The 24327-nt window shown below is 58.0% G+C and overlaps 2 protein-coding genes across 8 annotated transcripts in view; one reads left to right on the top strand and one right to left on the bottom strand.

Moving 5' to 3' along the window:
* Nucleotides 1-14854: 14854 nt before the first annotated feature.
* CIMIP2C (ciliary microtubule inner protein 2C) lies at nt 14855-16905 on the bottom strand. The gene is made up of 3 exons (XM_066993220.1): nt 16783-16905; nt 16117-16229; nt 14855-15105 (listed from the first exon to the last, which is right to left on the bottom strand). Exons 1-3 carry the CDS (start codon nt 16903-16905, stop codon nt 14961-14963), a joined length of 381 nt encoding a protein of 126 aa, XP_066849321.1. The 3' UTR covers nt 14855-14960.
* Nucleotides 16906-23818: 6913 nt separating this feature from the next.
* The window catches only part of OTOF (otoferlin), a 76795-nt gene continuing 76286 nt past the window's right edge, over nt 23819-24327 (top strand). For 5 of the 7 annotated variants that reach the window (XM_066995169.1, XM_066995167.1, XM_066995166.1 and 2 more), the window contains exon 1: nt 23819-24149. In XM_066995169.1, the coding sequence (XP_066851270.1) occupies nt 24071-24149 (79 nt within the window). In that variant the 5' untranslated portion in view covers nt 23819-24070. The remainder of the gene's footprint in view (nt 24150-24327) is intronic. The other 2 variants (XM_066995168.1, XM_066995165.1) reach the window with 1 other exon arrangement.

The following is a 24327-nucleotide window of genomic DNA, read 5'->3' as shown; positions in this document are numbered from 1 at the left end:
AGGTTTGCAGGGGGAAGGAAGGTTTTGGGGGGCTCAGAGCGGGGATATCACAGCCCACATCTGCTTTGGAGCTGCTGGAGGATGGCAGGAGAGGGGCTGAGGCCACCCAGCCATGCAGAGAGCATCTCGGTTTGTCCTGGGGCTGCCTCCATCCTGCCCCCTTCACCGCTCCCCCCGTGCGCCCCTTTCCCCACGCGGATGGGGGCACAGCTCGGGTGTGGGGCAGGCAGGAGGGATTGAGGTCCACATCTCCCTTTGGATGGAAGAAGATCAGGGCACAAATTATTCATCGTCTGCTTTCCCCTCCACACCCCACCCTGTGCTAAAACCCTTCTGTTCCTTCCCCTTTCCACGGCAGAGCGCACCGGGCCAGCTTTTCGTGGCTCTAATTGCAGCTCTGCTCCGTGTCAGGCTCTTGGCTGCTCTCAAGGATCACGAGGAATTGATTTTTTTTTTTTGCCTTTGAAGCACTCAAAAGGCTTATTTTTAAATTCTGCTTTCCTCTAAAGCATCCCATTTTTCTTCCTGCAGAATTTAGATCCTCGGATAAACAAGATCCCTGCGCGGATAATAAATATTCCTGACCCCATCTGAGCCCTTCGGGATGGGTTTGTAGTGCACTGGCTCCTGTCTGGCTGCACGGGGAGAACAATTAACGCTGTGCTGCAGAAACCTGCCCATCAGCGCAGGAAGATAAAAAGGGCTGCGAGATCCAGACGTTAAAAAAGAAGTTTAAATACCCAAAGACTGGCTGCGTGACCCGGTGCCATTTGGGCACATTTGGGTCCCAAAGGTCCCAAAGCTGCTGCTCGGGGGGGGCAGGACCAGGCTGGCAGGGGCAGGGGGTGAGGCTCGTTAATTTTTGCCTCCCCGTGGTGAGGGTGAGAGTGTTTTATGCTACAGGACCTCGTGCCCAGGTTTGCCCTTGGGCAGTTTCCCAGCACGGGATGCTTCAGTTGAGGCAGTTTTGAGCTTGGTAAGGTTGCAGATAAATGAATTGCTGCAGGACATCAGAGGTGCTACACAACTTCGGGATGTCCTACAGCCCCACTGCCTTCCTACAAACGTGTCCTGCTGGGGTGGGTCGGACCACCATCTCCCAGGCTCCTGGGGCCAACAGACCCCCCAGCCTCACCCCCCCTTCCCATGGGTAATTTGGCCCCAGAGCGGCGGTGATGGAGCACGCTGGGGCCGTGGGGAGGTGAGGACTGGAAGGAGGATGGAGCTGGGGGAGGTGGCGAGGAGCAGGATTCCCCTCCCCGAGACCACGAGCTGCAGCGACATCTCAGCGTGGCTTGATTTTAGTGTCTCCTTCTCTTTCTCTGTCTCTTTTTTTGCAGCAAAGACACACGTAACACATACCCAGGAGGCGTCCTGCGGACTGGTTTCATACTGGTCTTCTCTCTTCCCCAGGGCCAGGAGAAGAGCATCCTGGTGCAGGACAGAGGCCGCGGCACCGGGTTTGTGCCCAGGGCTGGGACACTTCTCAGGGTCCCACACTCCTCGGGGTCCCTATCCCCTACACGGGACCTGTCGGAGCCTGGTTCACTCCTTCCACCCACCTCGTCTGGGGCTTTGTGGGTGTTGGTGTTGGGCAGCAGCGCTGTTGGCACCAGGAGGGGCTCCAATCCCTTTCCCACTTTTCCAGCCCCATGCATCTGAAGAGGGTTGGGAGCTTTTGAGGAAGCTCCGAGACTTCTGGTACCGATGCAGGACCCTTGGTGTCACGTTGGAGCCACATCCAGCCTCTGCCTGCTCGAAAGCCTTGAGTGGAGCTGGGATGCAGAGCCTGGACCCCATCCAACCCGAACATGGACCTTTGCATAAGAGGTCTGGAGAGCTGAAGGCGCTGGCCTGGAGAATACCCTCACACTGTGTCCCACCAGCCCTGGTCGTGTCCCAGCCCCATCCCAGGCTGCCTTTAACCTTGGGTTTCACCTCGGTGGCCTCTTTGCATTCTTGCACACCGGGCAGCGTTGCCCGCTCCTCTTTGATCTGGTCTCCCAAGCGCCACGGTAAAGTTTGCTTCGCAAACCAATCGATAATAAGCTATCTGAGCAGTGCTGTGTTGGGGTAATAGCATTAGAGAGTCCGGGGGGAATTAAGGAAATAACAACTGGCTTTATTAAGGAGCTTAATTAAATTACAGGGGCAGGATGGTTTAAGCTCCAGTCCTGAGCTCTCGGGGCGGGATGCTCAGCGGCAGCAGCGAGCGCACAGCCCGAACCCTCGCAGGACGCCCTGGAAAACCTCAGCACGGGGTAGTAATTCGGATCGAGGTTTCCATGAACAAGTGAGCCTGCAAAATGCTTGCACCCACCTGGGTGCACAGCTGAACAAAGGCAGGACCAGGACACAACTGGGACGAAGGCAGCCTGCAGCCAGCGCAGCTTCGGGCACGCGGTGGCCACGAGGATGCTGGTGGCAGAACAAGGGGGGACGTCCGACAGGTCCCAGCACCCACACAAAGCCCTGGGCTCGGTCTCCCTCGGAGGCCAAACAACAACGAGGAGGCTGCTTTGTCTCCAGGACACCAGGGGGGGGAGAGCTGGAGCGCTCGCCCTGAACGGCAGCAGTGTCATAAACACGTAGCAGGAGCGGCGAGGGACATCTGCCTAAGACGCGTAATTGAATTTTATGGCAGCGAGTGGATTAAGGGATCTGCAACGGGAGTTTTGAAATCATAACAGCGCAAGGCGAGGGACGTTGCACAACCTGGCTCGGCTGCGGACCATGGAGATGAATACATTAATCCCGGGAGGGCAGGAGCCGAAATATCCGGGAGGCAGCGAGCGGGGCTCGTGTGTGTGCAGCTCGAACTGCAATGCCTGCCTTCCTGCCCCTGCGAGGGTTATAGAAAAAAATGTGGGGCCATCCGAGCCTTTTTCTGCCTCTTTTGGCGAGGTTTGCCAGCACCCTTTGAGAGCCAGAGACCCGAGACCTTTTGGGGATGGAGATGCCTCATGTCTCATCGCAATTACAAGATCGGGTGCCCAGGTGGATGCTGCCCCCAAGCACAAGCAGGGCGCACGGGGCTGATATTTCGGGTCGCCAGACACTCCTGGCAGCCAGAGGAAGGTCTCAGATATCGCATAAAGGAGCCAGATGCTCTTGCAGAGCACCGTGCTGAGCGGATATAGAGGACCCTCGGATGAGTCCGGCTCTGTTCTGACCCCACGTACGGGTCTGACATCCTGTAGCGACATCCCTGGCACCACGCAGTGACAGGCACCACGTGCGGCACTTCCCTGTTTGCTTTCGAAGCCTCTTATCTTTCCCCTAGGTTGAAAGTCCAGCCGCTTCGGATGGCACCGGGGCGTGCACCTGCCAGGTAATTCACCCCGATCAAAGTGCTGGCTGCAGGATGGGAAAGGTAACTGTGAGAGGTAAGGGGGCTGAGACAGGAGCCCTCCCCATAAATGAGACCCACGGGGGGGACGAGGGGGGCAGGTTGTCTAGGTGTCAGCGTAAGAGCGAGCAGAGATAAGCTGCAAACAATGAAGTGAAGGCTGTGAGTTACATGGCACTCGTAGTGTGAGCCTGGGCACGTTCAGCCTGGGCTCCTCCTCCCCCAAATCCGCCCCCGCTGATGCCAGGAGGGATGGCACAGGACAAGCCCCTAGGAGCAGGGGGTCACCTCGTGTCTCCTCCACCTCTCCCTCCCTGAAACGCAGTAAAAACACCGGCAAAACCTCGCCGTGCCCCAGCTCCCAGACATCTGCTGCTGGTGGCTGCTGGGGACAAAGAACCTCCTACGTGGACCTTCCTCCCACCCCATCCGTCCTTCTCTTCCTCGGTGCAAAAGGGGCCTTCCGAGGTGGTCTTGGATCTTCCTGCATCACAAGGCACACCAGCAGCCTTTATTAAGGGTCCCTGAAAGGGGTCCCTCGTGCCTTCAGCTTATTTATTTTGGGGAAAGGAGGGCCTGCATCAGTCTGCGGTGCCGGAGGGCGAAGCAGTTTCTGCAGCTGGCCTCACAGCTCCCAGGTGGTCATGGCATGGGGAGGCTGTCTTTCTCTTCTGGCAGGATGGATCTGGAAAAAGGGCCTCAAAAACAGGGCCTGAATTAGTTCTGGTTCTGGAGATGGGGTGGGACGGGATGAAACGGGATGGGACGAGATGGGGTGAGGTGGGGTGGGAAGGTGAGAGGGTGAGAGGGTGAGAGGAGACGGTGCTGGGGATCACAGGGCCCTTGGGCAGATGAGCCCCATGGGCTCATGCCATCCCTTAGCACACACACACAGACCCCAAAGAGACAGAATCTGCAACAGCCAAACGAGGCAGCTGGGAAGCAAAACCCCAAACCGGAGCCGGAGCAGGGGAAGGACTACCAGTCCTGAGGGATGTCCCAGCTCCCCCAGGCACCTGCAGGACACCCGGCCAAACACCCCGAACCAGGAATTCCTGCCCAGCAGGACCAAGCAGGTGAGATAACTGAATTCTGAAGCAAATTTTTACCCTGGTCCCATTTCCCCCTGGTTTCCCCTCGGTGAGCAGCAGCAGCTCCTGCGCTCAGCGCCCAGCAGGCAGGAGCGACGTCTTCCCTCTGCTGCTTTCTGGAGTCCTGCTTCGATAAAGAGGGGAATTTAATTGCTTCGTTACCAAATACTGGATGACAAAATAATAGCCCTGCACAGTTTCATTCTCCTGAATGAAAACATCTCAGGGAAGCTGCGATCTATTTCATTTTTTTCTCCCGCAGCGGCTCACACATCTGCCCAACAACAATCTAATTAGGAGTGTTGTCCTCGATCCCTTTCACACACACGGAGGAGCAGCAAAACAGAAAGAGAACAGTTGTATGAAATTATCTCATCCCAGCCTCTTCTGAGAGGGAGAGGACCAAGAGGGTGTTCTCCTCCCTGCGCTTTGTGCTGGGTGTGGGGAGGCGAAGAGGCTCTGGCCATGCACGGGGTGCGCATTGGGTGCAAGCTGCCTGATGCTCCGTTGTTCTCCTTGCTTCCAAATATTGTTTTTACATTATTCCAAGGCCAGGCTTGCACGGCCAAAAGGACCTTGCTCACCTCTTCCAGCCCTGAAGGGTAATTTGGCTTTCAGCTTGCTGACACCCCTACCGGCACCCCCACCTCTGTGCTTGGAGAGCATCGCCCAGGTCCCCTCTGCTGCCTCTCCGGGGCACACAGAGCAGAAGGTCATTCTGCACTGCCCTGCTGGACGCATCAGGACCCAAAAATCTCATGGGGTCCCCCAAAAATCCCTTCCCACTACCAAGCCCTGCCTGGTGCCGTCCCCAAACGAGGAGAGCCCTGCGTCACGGTCTGGGCACAGGCAGTGCCTGCAAGCGCCCGGGTTTCTCGTGCGGCCCAGCTCCTCCCAGCTTTCATCTCCGACACAACGTGGGAAGGAGTCTCTGAGGACCGCTTTATTGCATTTCCTTGGAAATTTCGCTGCCCAAATGTGGTCGATGACTGAGCGAATGCAGGCAAGCTAAGCCGCGGCCAGAGAGGCCAAGGAGCGCCAGCGAGTCCAAGCGACACACTAAAAGGGCAGCGATTACCCATCCGGTTCCCCGGAGGAATTAATTCCTCCAAGTACAACTTGCAGAGTATTACTCAGACTGCTGGTTCTCGCCACACGCAGACATTCAGGACTGAGGTTGGGACAAAGCTGGGAGGGTTTTTTTGGCACTGTTTTCGAGCTGTTTCCTCCCGCAGATGCTCCATTTCTGGGGTGCTGCTGGGACGGGGGAGCGGGCACTGGGGTGATTCCTGCCCCAGCGAGCAGTCCCAGGCGGGAATGGTTCTTTTTGGGCAGGTGGTGCTGGCATTCCTCCTTCGTTTCCAAGCACTTTCTGGGAATGAGTCAACGCACACAAGCCCATCCATCAGCCTGTCCTCCAGCCACCCGGGGAGGAAATGGATGCAGTGGGTGAGGGCAGCTTGGCTTTGCTAAAAGCACATCCATCTTCCAGCCTCGCTCAGTGCCTGGGGATGGGGACGGGGCAGAGAAAAGCTGGACCGGGAGCCGGAGGCACTGAGGAGAGCTCATGTTTCCGGAGGAGGCTTCAGACCACGATAGCTCTCAGGGGAAAGAGTGCTTTCTGTGCAAAGGAGCCCAGGACAAGCCGGGGTCTGCACTTTGTGCCATCCTCAGCCCCGCATTTCGTGGGGATCCAGCTCTCTAAGTCAGTAAATGCTCTCTCTTCTCCATCTCCCATGAGAAGAGCTCCTCACGTCAAGGCAAAGCCATCTGCCTGCCCCTTCATCTCCCCCAAACCCAGCAGCACCCCAGCGGTCCGTGTAAACGGGGTGGGTTTATCCGCGCTGCTGGCCCAGGGACATTTGGGATGGATGTTCCCTTTCAACACTGCTGTGAGCAAGTTTGCACCCTGATTTGGGCTTAGGATGAGTGTGATCCACAGCCCTTGTTCATCGGTTCATCAGGCACGGGGGAAAACAAATGTTTTATTTTACTCCCATCCAACCCATTGCCCGTGGCAGCTGACCTCGGAGAATGCCGTAATTGAGCGGAGGATGCTAACAAGAGCGATGCTGAGCAGAGCAGGGTGAGTAAGGGATAATTGGGTTTAGTGACTGAACTGACGAGTCAAAACCTAAAGTTATTCTGTGAACAGGGAAATTCATTAAGCCCCAGCGTCCCCACCACCCGCAGCCCCCGGGGTACCGCAGCGGGCGAGCACAGCGTGGCCGTGACACCTCCGCATCCATCCTGCTGGCGGAGGGGCACGCAGGAGCCTTGTATCTTGGCACAAAAATCATTTTACGCTTCCCATCATGAGTCTGGGCTTTAACAAGTTTCCCCGCTGCCCACACGGAGCATCGTCGTCAGTGCAGGCAGCCCAACAAGTGCAGCAAAGCTGGGGCCCGATGCTGACCCATGTGCTGCGTTGCCTCGAAGGGGATTACATATGCAGAGCATGCAGCCATGTCTCCTTTTTTTTTTAATTTTCCCTTTGTCATTTCCCTTTTCAATCATTCTGCATGCTTTAGGGATTAAACGCCTCGTTAGAAAACCCACATTACGCGCGTCTCACGTCCCCAGGAGAGAGGACGGACCGCTGCCTGTACGCCCCGAGAATAATGCGCCTGTTTTATTTTATTTTATTAACGGGGAAACTGCACATGTAGAGCTTACAGAAACACTGCTGCCTGGCGTGCCCGGCGGGGAGGGAAGCGCTGGCTCCCGCAGCAGGGCTGATGGATGGATTGCTCCCCGCCCGGCGCTGCTCGGTACTGTCAGCGCTCGGAGAAAACCCTAAATCCTCCCGCAGAGACTGTGCCTCCGGCACGATGGGGGACCCAGGTGGCTCATTATGGGCTGGCGGGGACACTAAGCCACCCAGGGTTTGAGGCGGCTGCGTACGAGGTGGCGTTGCTTGGGGGGACACCACCAGTGCCACCACCCCCTAGGGAAGGGGACGCAGCTCGGCTGGGCTCCGGCTGCCGGGGGGGTCTCCAAACCTGCAGAGGAGGCTCCGGATGGGGAATCAGGAGCTGGGGAGTTTGCTGGTGGAGAGGAAGCTCTACAGATTTTATTTTTTTTTGAGCTGGGATCTTCTGATCCTGTTGGCATTCCTGGCCTGTCCCTGCTGCAGTGGGTCAGCTGAGCCGGCTGCCTGCCGCTGGCTGCCGATCGCCCTCCTGATAATTTCATTCCGTCCCCTTCACGCTTGGGATTTGCGAAAGCAAAATGGTTTTTCCTGCTCGCTTCCTGCTGCGAAACCTTCGCTGTGCTCCTGGTTCCTGGCTCCTGGTTCCTGGCTCCGAGTTCCCAGCTCCCAGTTCCCAGCTCCCAGCTCCCAGTTCCCAGCTCCTAGATCCCAGTCCCCAGCTCCCAGCTCCTGTATGTATTTTATATATTTTTTTTTCCTGAAAACCACTTGGGTATCGTGACATGACAGTTGCATTTATTGCCCAGGGCCGAAAGCTGCTTGGCTCTTCCCAAGATGGGAACGCGGTCCTGCTCGAGGCGTGTGCCGTCGGCCCTAAATAACTCCCCAACTGTCCTAAACACATCTTCCTGACTTTCAAGCAAAACTGCCGTGCTCATCCTTTACAGGCAAATCCCCGTCCTCGCTGCAGCAGCTCAGCACCACGCCAGAGGCTTTGCTGTCTGCAGCCAGGGTCCCCGCGAAGCCCCCAGCCCCGGCTCTGCTGCTCGCCCTGCCTTTCTGCAAGACCCCTAAATATTTTGGGAGCTTTAGCCCCAAAGCTAAAAGATTGCAGACAGGAAGGTAAGGAGCTAGGGATGTACACTGATCCCGTGCCAGGGCGTTTCGTCTGCCACAGCAGCCCCAGGGGGGACTCGGCCAGCAGCTCACGTCACCCCCACACCCCTGAACATCTGCGGAAGCCAGGAAGGATTTACCAGGATTTCCTCTCTCCTCTGGGCTTGAAACACAAATGAATCATGCAGAGGATTCAGGCCTTTTCACATCTTTCCTCTTGCTTTTCTTTTCTTTTTTTTTTTTTTCCCCTCCTCCTTTGTAGTTTCTCCAGCTGTGGAAAAGCCGCAGAGGGGCTGTGAGAGCTGCTGGGAGGAGAGCTGAGAAGCCCTGCTGCTGGTCTGGGGGCTGCTCCTGGGCTTTGCTCTGCTTTCCCCTGCTGGCTCTGGATAAATCTGGACCTTGTGTTTTGCTGCTTTTCATGCTCCCCACCCCAAGGGCAGGTCCGGGTCCCCAAACCGCTCCCCGCCGCGCGTCCTCGTGCACCTCGTGTCCCCTGTCACCCCGGCAAAACTCGGGTCCGTGCAAAGAGCCACCCACAGGAGCTGCCCCAAATGGGATGGGGCAGAGGAAAGGAGGAGATGGGGCAAAGGGTGGTGATAAGAGAGGCAAGGGCTTCGGAGTTTCCTTGGGGTGCTTGTGCCCCCCGTGCCAGCTGCGCACCCCAGACCGTGCCACGCTCCGTGCGGCTACGGACCGCCGTGCCCCTGCTGGGAGAGAGGCTGCTCCTTTCCCCAGGGTGCTGTAGCAGAAGCCAAGGACGCTTTAATGATCAGTCTCGTGTAATTACTTCCCCTCGGCGGCGCAGATGGCAGGGGGTGGGGGACAGATGCTCGCCACGAGCCGCAGCCCCAGCACGGCCCCCGGCCCCAGCTGCGTCACCGCAGGATTACGCTGCCGAGGGAAAAAGCAGGGTAAGTGCAAGGGGGAGGAAACGTCTTTCACTTCACACTGCTATTTCACGTCGTGCCACAAACCTGCCCTCAGGGAGGAGAGGAGAACCTGGGGACGGATCTCTTTGGGGCAGCAGGAGCCCGAGTGAGGTTGTCCCTCCTGCCCTCTGCAGCCCCCCTTGTGCTGCCTCTGGTGCACCCGAGGACCTTGGGGTGTTCCTGCGGGGGCTTCAGCGCCAGTGCCACACTTTCTGATCCATTAAAAAAAAAAAAAAAAGAAAAGGTTTCTCAGAAGACAAAAAAACAAATGAGCAACTTCACCATTTCTCTCATCAGAGAGATTCTCTTGTGGCAACCCGTCCAGGTTTCCTCCTGACGTCAGCAGCATCCGTCATCTGTCCAGGGCTTAAAATTTGGGAAATCAGGAGTGAAAAGAGCAAATTCCTGTGCGGGAACCGTTCCTCTGTCCCAAAGAAGAGCAAAAGAGTGAAGAGGGAGTAGACTGAGCTGTGCTTAAGAAATCAAACTATCACTCTGGAGGGCTTAATTAAAACCCAAGAGCTAAGAGTATTTAGATAAGCTGTCAGCCTGCATTAAGCCGAGCGCGTTTGACTTCCCTACGTTTAATTAAAGCTATCTGCGTGAAGGGCTGCACAAATCTCACAGCTCAACTTTACCAGCTCCTGGAAGAAACGCTGTAAGAGCGAAGAGCTGTCAGGGGCATTAGAAGTTAAGACAAAACAAAGCTGGAAGAGGAGGGGCACCGCATCTCCACGTGTGTCGGAGGGGCGGGTGGGAGGGCACGTTTTGGGGGGCTTTGTGCTCGGTGAGTGTCGATGGAGGTCCTCCCACGAGGCTCTGGCAGGTCCCAAAGGTGCGGAGACCACCAAGGAGGCAGCAGAAAAGGCCCCTGAACCTCCCCAATTTCTCTTCATTTCAGAAAGTGCACACCAACCATCTGCAGAAAGTCTAGCTCTCCAAACCAACCCAACCCAACCCAACCCAACCCAAACCCAAACCAAACCAAACCAAACCAAATCAACCGAACCCACCAACCCAAACCAAACCAAACCAGCAGAAGATACGTTTAAATCATGCTCAGATTGCTCAAAGCTCTGCTCCTCTGCCTGATCTTCGAGCAAAGCCCAAATCATGAAGGTCTTTGTACAAAAAACGGACCACGTGAGGCTGAAAACGCCTGAGCTGGCTGGGACCCTTCCCGAGGTTAGGGGTTAAGTCCCACAGCCCCAGCTCAGGGACGTTTGTCCCCAGGCAAAGCAGCCGGGACATTTCCCTGGGACTGCCTGCGAGGTCTCACAGCCCGGGGATGACGCAGGAGCTCCCAGGCACGCGCCTCCAGCAGCGTCTGATTGACCCTGCCAGGGAAAAAGCAACTCCCAGGGCAGCCGGGAACGCTGCCTGGACCACAGAGCTTTGTTTTTTCTTGTTTTCCTGAAGAAAATGGGGTTTCAAATGAAAGGATTTTAAGGCCAGGTTCCCAGCTGGGGTGGTCCGTGCAGGGTCACTGCTGGTGGCAGGGGTGGCAGCAGCACCTTGCGGGGCCACCACGGCCCCTGCTGGAAACCTTCAGCGCCCTGCCCCGCTGCTTGCTTACCTGCAATCCGCCTGCTTCCTCCTGTGTGCGTGGCTCCTGCATCTCCCTCTGCTCTCAGGATTGTGCCAGAGGCTTAAAACCCGAGGGAAATAGGGCTGGAAGGGTGCTTGGAGGGTGGCAGTGTTTCTCCCTTCCTGCCCTTGGATAGCAGCGTGCTCCTGCTGGCACCTGCCTGCCCCACGCCCAGGCTGCACCCTCCTCTGCCTCTCGTCCCCGTGGAAAACCATAGGGACATTTTTTTTTCGCGTTTTCTAGTGGGAAAACGAGCACTTTGTTATTCTGGATTGTCTGTTTTCTGCCCAGCGCCTGGCTTGGTGCTGCTGGCGGAGCGAGCACACGATAAAACACATCCCCAGGCCAAAGGAGCTCGCAGTCTAAACAGGGAGAGGTGGGACAGAGCCAACACCGCTGGCGCACGGGGAGATTAAACAAGTTGTCCCGGCGGGGGCGAGCACTGGACCGATCCCATAAACTGGGCTGATCCACCTGCAGGCTGCTGGGACAAGGGGTGCCCACGCTGGGGTGCCGAGGGGGGAAGCACCCGGCTCGGAGGGCAGGGGGAGAGGCGGGAGGTGGTTTTCCAGGCGCACGGGAGGAGGGGGCTTGCTCGGAGACATCAGGGGGTTGTGCCAAACGCGGAGCCCGCCCGAATTTGTGGGATGTGGGAAGGGGGCCGCAAGCGGTGGGGTTGCTGCTCCATGACATTTCTGCTGTGACGGATGAGAGGCGAGCTGGGAAACGAGGCGGGGGCCTTCCCTTTCCCCCTCTGCCCCACGGCTGCGTGAAAGGCAGGGGACCCACGTGCCGGGCTTTCTGCAGCTCTGTGCCCAGAGGAAGACGCAGGGAAGCGTCCCCGAGCGGTGCTGGGGCGCTCAGCACCCCCCAAAGCACCTTATATAGTCCTCTGTGACGCTGCGGGCTCCGTCCCTACATCATCCTTCTGATGGCTGGAGCTTTTCCAGGGGAGGAAAATTCCTTTGGATAACACCAGTCCCTGGATCACAGCACGTTTTTTTTTTTTTTTTCATTTCTTTGCTCTCTCTTGGGTTCAGCGGACCCCGGGGGCTCTGCCCGGTCCCTGCTGAGCATCCTGGGGCTGGGGACCTGTTCCCAGCACCTCTCCCTCCAAGCTGCCCAGCTCAAGCTCCCCATTAGGGCACCCCAGGCCCAGCAGCTCCTCCTCACGGCGCAGCCCCCAGCAGGTTCCTCGTGGCCCCTGAGGGCTGACTCCTGAAGGGTTCCTGAAGATTTGGACACATTTTCACCCAAGAGCCCCAACCTTCTCAGGGTGTTTCAGGGCCATCTTCATCCCCCGCCCTTGGCTTTTGCTGCAGAGGGCACGCACCAACCCTTTATTCCTTTATTTCTGCCTGCTGCCCTTCCCTCCTGCCCCCACCACGGCAGAACAACCCACTGTGCCCGCCTTCCAGTGCCACGGGGGCAGCAAAACGCGCCAGCCAGCCTCGCCGAACCACAGAGGAAAATCCCGTCGCCCTGCGCCAGCAGACATGCAGCAGCCTTGCTCGGGTGATGGGTTTTAATCCCGGACACAGCTGAGCCATCCCCCTCCCCAGATGGTGCAAGGACCCAGCTCCTTCCAGCCCCAGCCCCATGCAGGTCCCATAATATTGCAGGTCCCATACAAAGTGCAGGTCCCATACAATTGCTGGTCCCATACAAATGCAAGTCCCATACAAAGTGCAGGTCCCATACAATTGCAGGTCCCATACAGGTGCAGACCCCATACAAAGTGCAGATCCCATACACTTACAGGACCCCCAGCACCCAGACCTGGACCCAGCGGGCAGAGCCCAGCCCAGGACCCCCGGGGTGCGGCACGATCCGGATCAGGCCCCGGTCCCGGTGCGCGCATCCTGCGGGGCTGCGCTGCCCTCTAACGGGGGAAGCGGGGGGAAAATCGCGGACCGAGCCCTGCTCCGAGCCTCTGGGGAGCTGCGAGAGCTGCAGAGCCAAGGGACAAGGGCATTTTTTTTTTGCACAAACCCTTTTCTACCCTTTTTTGGGGTAGAAACCTGAGGCTGCTTCAATTTGCGCCTTGTTTTAGGGAGAGTTGCAAGGGCTACACCCGCGGCAAGCACTGCGTTTTCTGTGCAAGGATGAGCCACAAACCCCGCAAACCCCCTTAAAATAAGGCTGCAAGGGCTGTGAGCATCCTTGGAGGGGTTTGGGTGCTCTTGTGCTGCAAACACCCCCGTTTCTCTTGGCGTTTGGGGGCTCACCAGGACTGGGAAGGCAGAGGTGTTCCCAGTGCTGCACGGAGCCCTGGGGAGCAGAGGGTAAAGGGGTTCAAAATCTGCTGAAGCAGCTCCATCACGCTGCACACAGCAATTGCCAGCATGGTTTAAGGCTCACAGACCCACCCCAATGCTTCCAGGAGCATCCCATGACCACATTTCCTACAACCAAGAGGAGAGGGCGAGATATCCCCCATGGAAGCACCCCACAGGGCACCGAGCTCTGTGGGGTCTCCACGTGCTGGGAAGGGTGCTCATGGGGCTGAAACTGCCTTGGAAATGTTGGCCAGGACAAAACATGATGAGATTTCCTTCCTCGGAGGTGTGGGGAGCTGCCAAGTCCCCAGAGGACGATGCTGGAGGGGGCGAGGAGCTGCAGAGGGGTCTCGCAGGGCCGTGGAAAGCCCCTCCAAGGAGGCAAAATGAATTTGGGAAAAATGGTGAAAATGGTGCCACGAACAATTTTTTTTCTCATATTCCAAAGAAATACATGTCCCTTGGTGTCTGGTCTTGGCACCGCTGGCACAAAGCGACCTTCTTCATCGTGTCTGCAGGCAGGTGCTAAAATCGTGCACAATGTGAAGAGGAGTTTCAGGTGATTTTGGAAATGCACTAAAATGCACAAGTACTTTCCTCGGTGTGTTAAAATTAGCTTTTGGAGTGCTGGAGCAGTCGGTCCCCACCAGCCCATCTAATGGGATGACACAAGCTCACAGGGGGAGGGCTGAGCTTTAAAAGGGTTATTTCACTTCAGATGTCAGCGAGTGGAAAAAAAAATCAATAAAAACCTGCTAAAAAAACACATTTCTGTTTTCAAATGCGCACACACCCGGGGGGTTGCATGTCCCCTTCCGAGCTGGCTCCGTAATGGTCACTGGGAACAGTGCTTGGCCTGGGATATTGGTACGGATGTGCTGAGCATCGTCCTGAGCCCATGCTGAATCCGACCCTGGGAGGACGTGGCAGCAGAGCAGGGCTCGTGGGAGCCCAGGGGACACCCCTGGGACACAAGCACTGCTTGCAGGGCTGCTCCCTGGGGACAGCTGGGTGGCACTGCTCTGCAATGTGTCACCCACGTCCAAGTCACAGCAGAAAAGGTGTTTTTTTTTTTTTTTTTGCAGAAATGGAGCAGGGCTAAGGCTGTGCCCAACCCCTCGCAGCACCACACACCACCCAGCAGCAGGAGGAGCCTCCCAGCTGCCTCCCCCCGCAGAGCACCCCCGGGCTTGCTGGCCCTAAATTATGCAGTCCTAAGCACAACGATTTTAGGAAGTGGTCTCAAATCGCCCCAGGGGAGCCTCAGATTGGATATTGGGCAGAATTTCTTCATGGAGAGGGTGGCGAGGGACTGGCACGGGCTGCCCGGTGCACTGGTGGCATCCCCATCCCTAGAGGTGTTTAAGAGATGCGTGGTGGTGGGGACATGGTTTAATGATGGGAATGAGATGATCTTGAAGGTCCCTTCCAACCCAACCCACCCTACGATGCTATGGGACTCGGAAGGTCAGGCTGGCGGTTGGGCTTGATGAACTTGAAGGCCTTCTCCACCCTACACGATTCCATGAGTCTACGATTCCATTATTTTATGATTTCTGCTTCCCAAACCCGCCTGTTTTCCCCCCCATCCTGCCACATCTCTCGACCACCCCTTGCAGCCCCCCAGCCAGTGGGCTCCCGGGTGCCCACCACCACCACCAGCAGACCCCCGGGCAGCGGCGCAGCGCAGGGGCTCCTTGCCTGGCAGACGGTGACCCCACCACACCAAGCTAATCCCCTGCCCGTCCCCAATCCCTGCCAGCCTCTGATGGCCTGGAGCAGCAGGAGAAGCTCCCCCATGGGTGGCTGCCCCCTCTCTTTAGGGTCCCCGGGCAGTGCCCGTGCGCACAGAGCCCACCCAGCACCATCTCCCTCTGCTTCACGTTTATTTTACGGCTCTGCCCCCTCCATCCAGGAGACCACCTCACCACTGAGGGCAGCCTGGGTGCTGTGGCTCACGCTCGGTTCTCGAAGAAGCTGTCGCGGACCTCCCTCTCCTCGGAGGTGACCCTCTTGCCCGAGGGGAAGGTCTGGTAGGTCCGCAGGTTCTCCGGGGACACGCGCAGCAAATGCCACCGCGTCTTCCCGCTGAGCGGGGGGCTGGGGGGGGCAAGGCACCAGGTTACCAGGTAGGGACTGAATTTCTGGTCTCTGGGGGCCAGTGGTAAAGCTGCCAGCAGGTCCTGAAGGCAGGGAGGCACCGGGCATTGCCCACAGCTTTGTTCTCCACCGCCCTTAGCAGCGCAGGAGCTGGCCGTGCACTTTGCCAGCTGAACCCCCAGGAGAAGGATGTGTGCCCGGCCCTGGCAGCAGCTGCTCCCCTCTTCGTCCTCCCCTTCCCACTCTTTCCTCCTCCTCAAAATGGGACCGGGGAGGTGAAGGACACCCTCCTCGCTGCTGTGCACTGCCCTCATTTCAGGTGGCACAGGGCAGGTAACCCGGCGGTGGCCAGTCCGGAGGGGCACAGCATGCAGGGTGGGGGCAAAGTGCTCCGTGCCTACCTATTAACCACTGGGTTAAGCAGCTTTTCGGAGCTCCACACACAAAATTTAAGGGATTCATGGGCTTCCAGGCTTGGTCAGTCCGTGCTGATGCTCCCAGGGGCTCTAGGGGCCTGGAGGGTGCTGTGCCTTCGCAGGCAGTGGGTTTGTCCTAAATCTTTTTACCTTTACGCACCAGCAGGGGCTAGCTTCACCTGGAGGGGCACAACGAGGGCTCCCCAAGGAGAGGCAGTGAGCGGGGTGGGTTTGTCCACAAGGGGTAAGGGGGATGCCACGATCATCCACCCAGCAGAGAGGGGCGAGGAGAGGTGGGGCGGGATGGGCACGGGGGCTGGGGGGACCTGTAGTGCCCAGGAGCCCCCCCGCCTGGTGCCGGCAGCACGAATCGCTGCTTGAGCAGTAGCAGAGGGCGAGTTTTGCCTTTCAGTTTCTCTGGCCTCCTCTCTTCTCCAGGACCCCTATTTTGGAGGTAGCTGCTTGGCAGAGGACCCCCAGCTCTGCCTGGACCAGGTGTGGGGCTGGCTCTCCCCACACCCCTCAGGCTCGGTCCCACAGCCCCGGCTGGGTCACCGGGTGCTGCTGTGTCCTGGGGTGCCCCCCGGGTACTCACAGGTCCAGCGGGTGCGGGTATCTCTCCTTCTCCTTCCCGGGCAGCACAAAGTAGGGGACGGGGTAAAGCCTCCCAGTCTTGTCCTGGTAAAACTCGCGGTGCTGCTGGGCCAACTGTGGTCAAAGACAAAGTTTCGGGGGTCTGGGCAAGCAGCAGGTGCCTCTCTCCAGTGCAGCCCCCAACCCTTATTTGCAACAGGACTTTATGGGGGGTTCTTTTCCTTTGCAAGCCCACCGCTGTCACCTCCACCCCCTAACAGAGCAGTGCTGCCTCTTGGGCACTGGGTTATCCCTGGTGTTGTGCACACAGGTCCCTGCCTGTGGGATGATGCACATCAGACAGTCCCTGTTGCATTCAAAACCTCCCCCCCCAAAAAAAAACCCAGAGATGGGAGCAGTGCAAGCTCCGGCTGCCTGCCTGCAGCAGCCACGCACAGCACACGCTGCCATGCAAATACAAGAGCAATGCTCGGGCTGAAACACCCGGGGCTTGTTTCGGCTCTGTGAGCACCCCGGGGTGCTCAGGCTGCCTGCGCTCCCAATTTGGGTGCTGCGGTGCCATCCCTGCCCGCTGCCCCTGCATGGGTCCAGGGGATGGAGCCCCCTGGGTGCAGGCAGCAGAGGAGGGGACACCAGCTTTGTCCCCCATCATCGTCCCCGTCCCCACCTGGTAAAACCTGCCCAGCTCCAGGGCTCGGCCACCATCCAGGTCGAAGCGGGTGCGCAGCGGGGTGCGGGGCACCTCCTCCGGGTAGGGCGCAGGGGGCTGGGGGCTCCGCGGCTGCGTCATGGTGGTGGTCCTGGGGTGTGCAGGATGATGGGCCTTCCACACCTGCGTGGGAAACACCTGGTCGGAGTTCCCCTGGTGAGCATCCTTCCTCGCCTTCCTCACCCCCCCAAGCCACCAGGACATGGTGGCAGGGTCTGCAGGCAGGGAAGGGCTGCACGTACCCATTTCTACCACTTCTTTCACTCAAAATTCGTTATTCGGAAGGTCCCCGAGCCCTTTGCATGCTCACAGCTGCGAATCCAGTTATCACTAACAATAATTGTTCAAAAAGTGTGTTTCCCTTTCGGCTGCCCCAAAGGGTCCATACGATTCCCTGTGTGTTTGCCCAGAAGATGGAAATGCGTCCTCTACATCCTCGCCCTCCCTGCAGCTCACTGCTACGGCTGCGTGCCATCAGTGTTCCCAAAAATCCTGGTGTGCCCATTTCACGGGGCCAGGGGAAGCCGCTTCTTTACCCAGGCTCTGCACAGGACCTGAAACCAGGCTTTCAGGTGTTGCACAGCACCTCTTGGTGCACGCAGAGCAGCTTTCCCAGGAAAACCCTTCCTGACCTGCACACCGAAACCAATCCCTTTGCTCATATTGGAGCAAGACGCAGCACCACAGCTCTGCTCGTCGGGGACCCGGGTGAGTTTTCACCAGGTCGTCAATCCAGACCTCGCTGTTAGGTGGGCACTGCTTGCCCGGGGGGGGAGCTTTTCCTTGTTCTTGCCTGCAGCGTGGCTGCAGTTTGGTGTTGGCCGGAGCAGCCGGGAGAAAAGGAACGGGAGAGATCTGGCAGCAAATCTGCTCCAGGGTTAAAGCACCGAGAGCCCTTCAGCCACAAGCCAGCAGGGGGCTGCCAACAGGGTGCTGGGCCACAGGATGATGCTCTCAGACGAGCCGAGGAAAATTATTTATATATATATGTGTGTATCCTACAGCCACAGCTCTGCCTAGACGGGAGACGTGCTCAGGGAGCAGCAGCAGATCGCTGCCAGCCGGGCACGTAGCCCTGCTAGCCACAGACTGTGGGCAGGGGGATACCAGGGGTGCTGAGACATCTTGCAGTAATTTGGACAAGCCCTGACGGCAGCGGCATTCTTTGCTCATAAAAAACAAAGGGAGAGGTGGAAGAGAGCAAGAGGAGGTGGGGAGAAGCCACTTGGGGATGGGAAGGGGCCAGGGGGCAGAGGGAGGGCAAGCAGGAGCTCGGCGCTGCTGGCAGGGCTGAGGGATGTTTAGGATCCGTGGGGAAAAGCCCCCGATCTCCCCCCGGGACCCGGCAGTGTTTCGGCAGGGAGCACAGCCTCTGCCAAAGGCAGTTACATGAGGACTGAGCAGCGCATTCCCCAGCAAGAGCCCTCTCACGGTACCTTGGATACCTTGGGATGCGCTCAGTGCTTCGGGGCCAAACCCAAGCTGTCGGCACAGCCCCGGGGTTGGATTTGCCACGCAGGAGGGCAGAAGGGAAGCCCCAAAAGCTGCCAGCGAGAGCGTGGTGTCTGCGGACACAGCCCGCGCTGACCAAGCATAGGATCTGCGCAGGGTGGAGAGGGCAGGGTGCAGGATCCATGCAGTGTCCGGGATCCCTGGGACAAGGTGCAGGATCCATGCAGGGTGCTGGATCCACACAAGGTGCAGGATCCACGCAGGGTGCAGGATCCACACAGGGTGCAGGATCCACGCAGGGTGCAGGATCCACACAGGGTGCAGGATCCATGCAGGGTGCAGGATCCACGCGGGGTGCAGGATCCATGCAGGGTGCAGGGTCCATGCAGGGTGCAGGATCCACGCAGGGTGCAGGATCCATGCGGGGTGCAGGATCCATGCAGGGTGCAGGATCCACGCAGGGTGCAGGATCCACGCAGGGTGCAGGATCCACGCAGGGTGCAGCCTTTACCTGCCGCAGGTGCCCACAGCCCGACCTGGATCCCTCCCGTTCTGCCCTGCCCGCCCCAGCCACGTCACAAACACTAACACCAGGCAACGGGGGGAGCCCAGCGCCATCTCCCCCAGACCTTCCTGCACCCCCCTGCACCCCAACACCCCTTGCACCCTACAGCACCCACTCGTGAGCATCGCCTGCTGCCACTGCCTGCACCCCCCTGGCACCATTGCCTGCACCCCCCGACCAACCCCTGCACCCCTCAACCCACCCTCTGCAAGAAAAGTCCCCATATTTCCATTTTTTATGGTTTTTTTTGTTGTTGTTTCTTTTTGGGGGGGCGGGGGTGTGTGTTTGTTTTGCTTTAGGCAGTTCCTTTGTGAAAGGGGAACCGTGGGCATTTTTCCTGCCCGAGGAAGGTAACTGGGGACCTGCCCCCAAAAACTTTGGGAAGGGTGAATCGCCTGCGTGGAACCAGTGCAGACAACAGTTGCACACACAGACAGAGGCACATTCGGTTAAAATAATTTAAAAATCCCTTTAGGCTTGCAAGGGCGAGCGCTCGAGCTTGGGGACATGCGGGAATTGGAGGGGCAGGTCTTTATCTGAATCTTGATCAGAAAGGTCTGAGATATTGCAAATAAAAAATAAATAAATTAATTAAATTAATATTAAAAAAAAGGAGAGAAAGAAAAGAAAAAGAAAAGGAAAGAAAACAGAAATCCAGAGACCTTCCGGCACCTGCATCGTGCTAGGATTTGCAGCTCTGGCTCCGGAGATGTCCTGGCCACCTCTCCTGGCCAGCTCATGACCCAAATGCTCGAGCTCTTGTGGCCGTCTTGTCTGGTTCCCAGTGAAATGTGGATTCATCCAGCATGGGAGTGGTGGGAAGAGAGAATGGTTCAATCCATTCCATAGGAGTTTTCTACGAAAAACCTCGTGGAAAAGCACCGCGCGTCCTCACAACCTGCTCCTCCGCAGTGCGCATGGATTAGGAAAGCTGGGTTTGTTAGTTGTGCTGAGTTCAAGAAAATGGGAAAACCTCCATATCAGAACTTGTTAAAAAAAAAAAAAGAAAAAAAAGAAAAAAAAGGAAAATTTCCCCAAGGAGAGAGCTGCTGCAGAGCTGAGGCTGCCGAGTAACAGGATCAGCTCTGGCATTTAAGGAAGGGCGAGGAGCTTGCCTGGCGTCCAAGCGCGGCTCTCCAGGCGGTCTCGGAGAATACCATGGGAAGGAAAGAAGGTAAATGGAAAATGATGCAAAAGGCCACATGGATTTTTTTTCCATTTCCCCCCGCGCTTTCTTAGCAAGCCCTTGCGTTTGCTCACGCTTCTGCTTTATGTACAGAAACTGCCTCCACAGCATTTTTCCCCCTTTCTTCCGAGACCAGCACGCGCGTGCAGAGCCGCCCACCACCGCGCTCCGAACTGCAGATGATGCCGCGGTGCGGCGTTACCCCACAAAGCCTCGCTCGTGACGGTGGCGTCCCAAAAAACCCTGCAAAATGCAAGAGACTCGATGCGGGGGGTGGGGGGGACACAGCTGGTGCGGAGAGACCTGCAGCGGGCGAGTCGGGTTTGGGAAGAGCAGGGATGGGGAAAGACGGAGGCTGGGCAGCGTGGGGCTGGCCCGAGGAAGGTCTGAGCCGCACAAGGGTCGCTTCTGCTCCTCGCTGGCCTGTCCCCAGCAGCAGCAGGCGATGGAGAAGTGGTTTTGGTTGCTGCTCCCATTCTGTGGGGTTTGGGATGGCGGCTGCCAAAGCCAGAGGGCTGTGGCTGGCGGAGATGAGCGGGGTGCCCCAGGTTTTGAAGCCCAAGCCGCTGCCGAGCTCGGCGGACAGGGGAACCTGCAGCGCTTCAGCGATGGAATAAAGACCCTGCAGGAAAAGGGCAGGCGATGGCTCTCTCAGCAAAATCACCCACTGGAAAACGAAATCCTCTCTATCCTCGCACAAAGCCGCTGCTTGGGCCAGCTCAGGAGCTCCCTGATAAGGGTGGTTTCTGTGTCTGAGAGGAGCCCATCGGCCAGAGCTGCATTAATGCTCGTCCCAGCAGCGAGGCGAGCCTGCGGCGGGGTGAAAAGCCACGGGCTGGGCTGCGCGAGCACATCTCCATCCCCTGTGTCCCCATCCAGCAGGATGAAGCACTCGCAGGACTTCTGGATGTGTTAAATGCCAAATTCCTGCTCCCAGGGGCTCAGGGAGCAGCTCTCCCAAGCTGCTTTCATGGCAGATGCAACGGAAGGGAATTGCTCAGGCATCCTTCGGGGCTTTCTAGCAATCAGAAGGAGATTTGGAGAAGCTCATTTGGCAGAGACAGCTCCTTTGGGTGTGCTCTTTGTGCCGTAGGTCTGGGTACAGCCCTGGAAGGAGCTCTCTGCCTCCTCCAGGCTGAGCAGCAGCTTGGAGCTGGGGCTGCTCGGGCTGTGGAGCTGCTGGGACTTGAGGCAGCACCCCACATGCCATGGAAAAAGAAACCTAACACATGAAAATCTGCCTCTATGCGTGTTCACACACAGCCCTTGAATAATACACGGGCATCCCGGTAGCATTGGCTTGGAGCCTGTCCCAGAGGTTCCTGGTTCCCAGCTCAGTCCCCAGCACGATGCCCCTCTCCGGCTCTCCGACGAGCTGGCGCTGCCCACAAAATCAGGGAAAAGAAAAACATACAAAGAAAAAATAACATAGAAACTTTCTGTAATTAATATAAAGGATCTCAGCGGTTTGACAAATGGGGAGGTTGATATGATTTCTCCGAGCGTAGGAGGAAAAGAGCTGGAAAAAAAATAGAGAAAAAGAGTTAAGAAGAGAAAATTTCATTAATTTTGGACGTGAAGTCCTGTAGCATCATCATAAGGCCATTGTTTCGGGATGGATGATTGGATTGGGCTTACTTTGATGGGATACTGGTGCTGTGGGAGGTGCACGCAGAGGGTCTAGCTGAGACCTGATCCTGCCCTGGCAAGCTGTGCTTTCCCCTTGCCTTTGGTGTAAACCCATAGTAAATAGGAACAATCAGCGGTGATTCAGAAGTGGGTGTGGGATTTTATTCACATGCAGCGAAGTGAAAATTGCAGAGAGGTTGTGAAAATCGAGATTTATGTTTATGAAGGGCATTTTCTCACCTCGCTCTGCTGATCACATCCAGCTGGGGGAACGCTTCGGGTGCGCCGTGCTTCGGGGCCCCGTGTGTTGGCTTGGCTTGAAATTGGGTTCCTGCGTTGTTCCTGCTCGCCTTCATTATCCCATTTAATTGTGTAATGGGTCGATAAATCACCAGCGGTGCAGGTGGAGACCTTCTCCCATCTAAAAAAAGCACCGAGCCTCTTCAGCTACGAGCAGACAAACACCAGCAGAGTTTGTGCAGGGACGTGACCAGGGTGCAGCTCCATCCAGAAGACCCATGGGGGATATTTGCACACCCGTGGAGCTCCTGCAAACCCCAACCCCCAGGACGGCTGGGGCTGGGGGCACCCCTGGGTGCCCCTGTCCCCCCCTGCCCCAGCAGGGTGCCCAGCCCCATGTCCCTGGGCTCGGGGAGCTCTCCAAGGAGCAGCCCCCGGCCCCTCTCCGTGGGCTGCAACCCACCGAAGCCAAGCACGTGCCCAGGGTCTCGGTCGCCACTGACCAGGGTCCCACCAAACCCCGAGCAATGTGGGTTTGCCTCCAGCCAGGTCCTTCTTTAAAGATCACTCATGTGATGTATAAAGAGTAATTTATAACAGCTCAGATATCTGCTTTCTGGTGCTGGGGGGGAGGTTAAAATCAGCTCCGTGGTGCAGGAGGTGCTCTCCGTGTTCTCCGTGGTGCCGGTGCTTTTGGGGCAACGTGGGTTGCTCTGACGGTGACTGCCTGAAGCACTGGTGTAATTTGCCTGCTCTAAAACAGAATTTGAGAAGCGGAGCTGGGGGAGATAAAGGCGAGGACATCTTCTGCTGGATCTCCAGAAAGTACAAGTGGTACCAGCGGGAGGTTTCACACCGCTGGGTCTCTCCGGATCTGATTTGGAGGAACCCAGGGGCTGACGTTCATCCAGCTGCTTGTTGGCCACACGGCAGGGCAGAGCCAAGCACCTGCAGGGTAAAACTCCTGCCAAAACCCATGAGAGCTCCTCTGGATGATCAGGACAAACCCCAGAGAAACCCTCATTGCCCCCAGCCTCCAGCATTTTAGCAAGAGCGAAGGCAGAGGGGGGAAAGAGGCTGCAAAAGCAGCAGCAGCCTGCGCAGCTCTGCCGAGAAGGACCAAAAAGGAACCAAGAAAATGTTGTTGGATGGAACCAGGTGCCCTATTTCCAGGGCTTTATTACCCATTTATGAAGGCTGCACCCTCGCTTGTCTCTCTCTGGTGACACTACAGCCTCCTGGGCTCGCTCTCCACCACAGAAGTATTTCTCTGGGAAGCGTCCAAGCAGGAAAGCAAGACGTGAGGCTTGCAGCCCCCACCTCCGTGCTCTTCCTCTTCACAAGTCCACATTTTAAAGCTGTTATTTATGTCTCGACCCCCCCCCGTTTTGAGGCTCAGAGCACGACGAGTGCAGGCTGCAGAGCGGTGCACGAGCTCCCAGCATCTCCACCAACCTCTGGCCCCAACCTGGAGCAGCTGGAGGGCCGAGGTCCAGCACCCCTGTTGCTGCCCCTGGGGGGGCTCTGAGCCTGACCCCCCACCCCCAGGGGCTGGCACAGGCGGGGGGATGGATCTCAGCCCCCCCATTGCTTGCTCCCCACCCCAGGAGATGCTGAGAGCAGCGGGGTCCCCACACACCCCACGTCCCCATGGTGGTCCTGGGTGGTGGGACATGAGCTCAGGTCCTCCCAGGCACCATGTCCCCCCCCGTGACATGCTTGAGGGGAGGGGGACACACACGTTTATTCTACCCCCCCAGCCAGCAGCACACCTGGGAGGTGCCTCGCAGCGGGGGGGGGGGGGGGGCTGCCTCAGTTTCCCCACTGGGAGATTGGTGGGGGGGGGGTCTGGGGGTGGTTCCTGCATCCCTTTCCCCCCCCCCCCCCCCCCTTCAACCACCTCCAGCCCCGGGGAGGGGCGTGCAGGCGGGGCCGCTGCTGAATAAAGGGATTAATTCGGCGCTGGGGAGGGAGAGGGGGCACCGCACCGCACCGAGCACCGCGCACGGCACCGCGCAGAGCCCCGCGCATCTCCGGGCGCATCGCTCCGCACCCCGCGCATCTCCCGGCGCATCTCCCGGTGGAGACCCCCGCGCATCTCCCCGCACATCTCCCCCCACATCTCCCCGCGCATCTCCCCGCACATCCCCGCGCGTCTCCCCGCTCCGCACCCCATGGCTCTGCAGCTCCAGCTCCGCACCGTCTCCGGCCTCCGCGGCAGAGCCGACCGCATCGCCAAGGCGGCTTTCCGAGGTAGCGGGGAGGGGGCCGCGGGAGGCGGATTTTGGGGGGAGGGTCCCGCCTTGGGCCGTGCCCGGGAGCCCCTGCCTCAGTTTCCCCATGGTGGGCGCACCCAGGGGGTCGCACAGCCCTCCCCGAGGGGGTGTGAGCCCCCTTGTAGAGCTGTCCCCCCCCATCCCTGCTGCCCTGG

Source organism: Anser cygnoides, chromosome 3 (genome assembly GCF_040182565.1).
Source record: "Anser cygnoides isolate HZ-2024a breed goose chromosome 3, Taihu_goose_T2T_genome, whole genome shotgun sequence".
NCBI lineage: Eukaryota > Metazoa > Chordata > Aves > Anseriformes > Anatidae > Anser > Anser cygnoides.
Note: the sequence above shows the minus strand (reverse complement) of the source record. Positions and strands in the feature narration are given on the sequence as shown.

What these genes read in the sequence shown, in the direction of transcription:
- CIMIP2C (XM_066993220.1), bottom strand. Translation starts at nt 16,905, where the DNA reads ATGACGCAGCCGCGGAGCCCCCAGCCCCCTGCGCCCTACCCGGAGGAG. An exon ending in AGCTGGGCAGGTTTTACCAG is followed by an intron (nt 16,230 to 16,782) that starts GTGGGGACGGGG and finishes CTTTGACCACAG; the next exon opens with TTGGCCCAGCAGCACCGCGA. An exon ending in TACCCGCACCCGCTGGACCT is followed by an intron (nt 15,106 to 16,116) that starts GTGAGTACCCGG and finishes TGCCCCCCCCAG; the next exon opens with CCCCCCGCTCAGCGGGAAGA.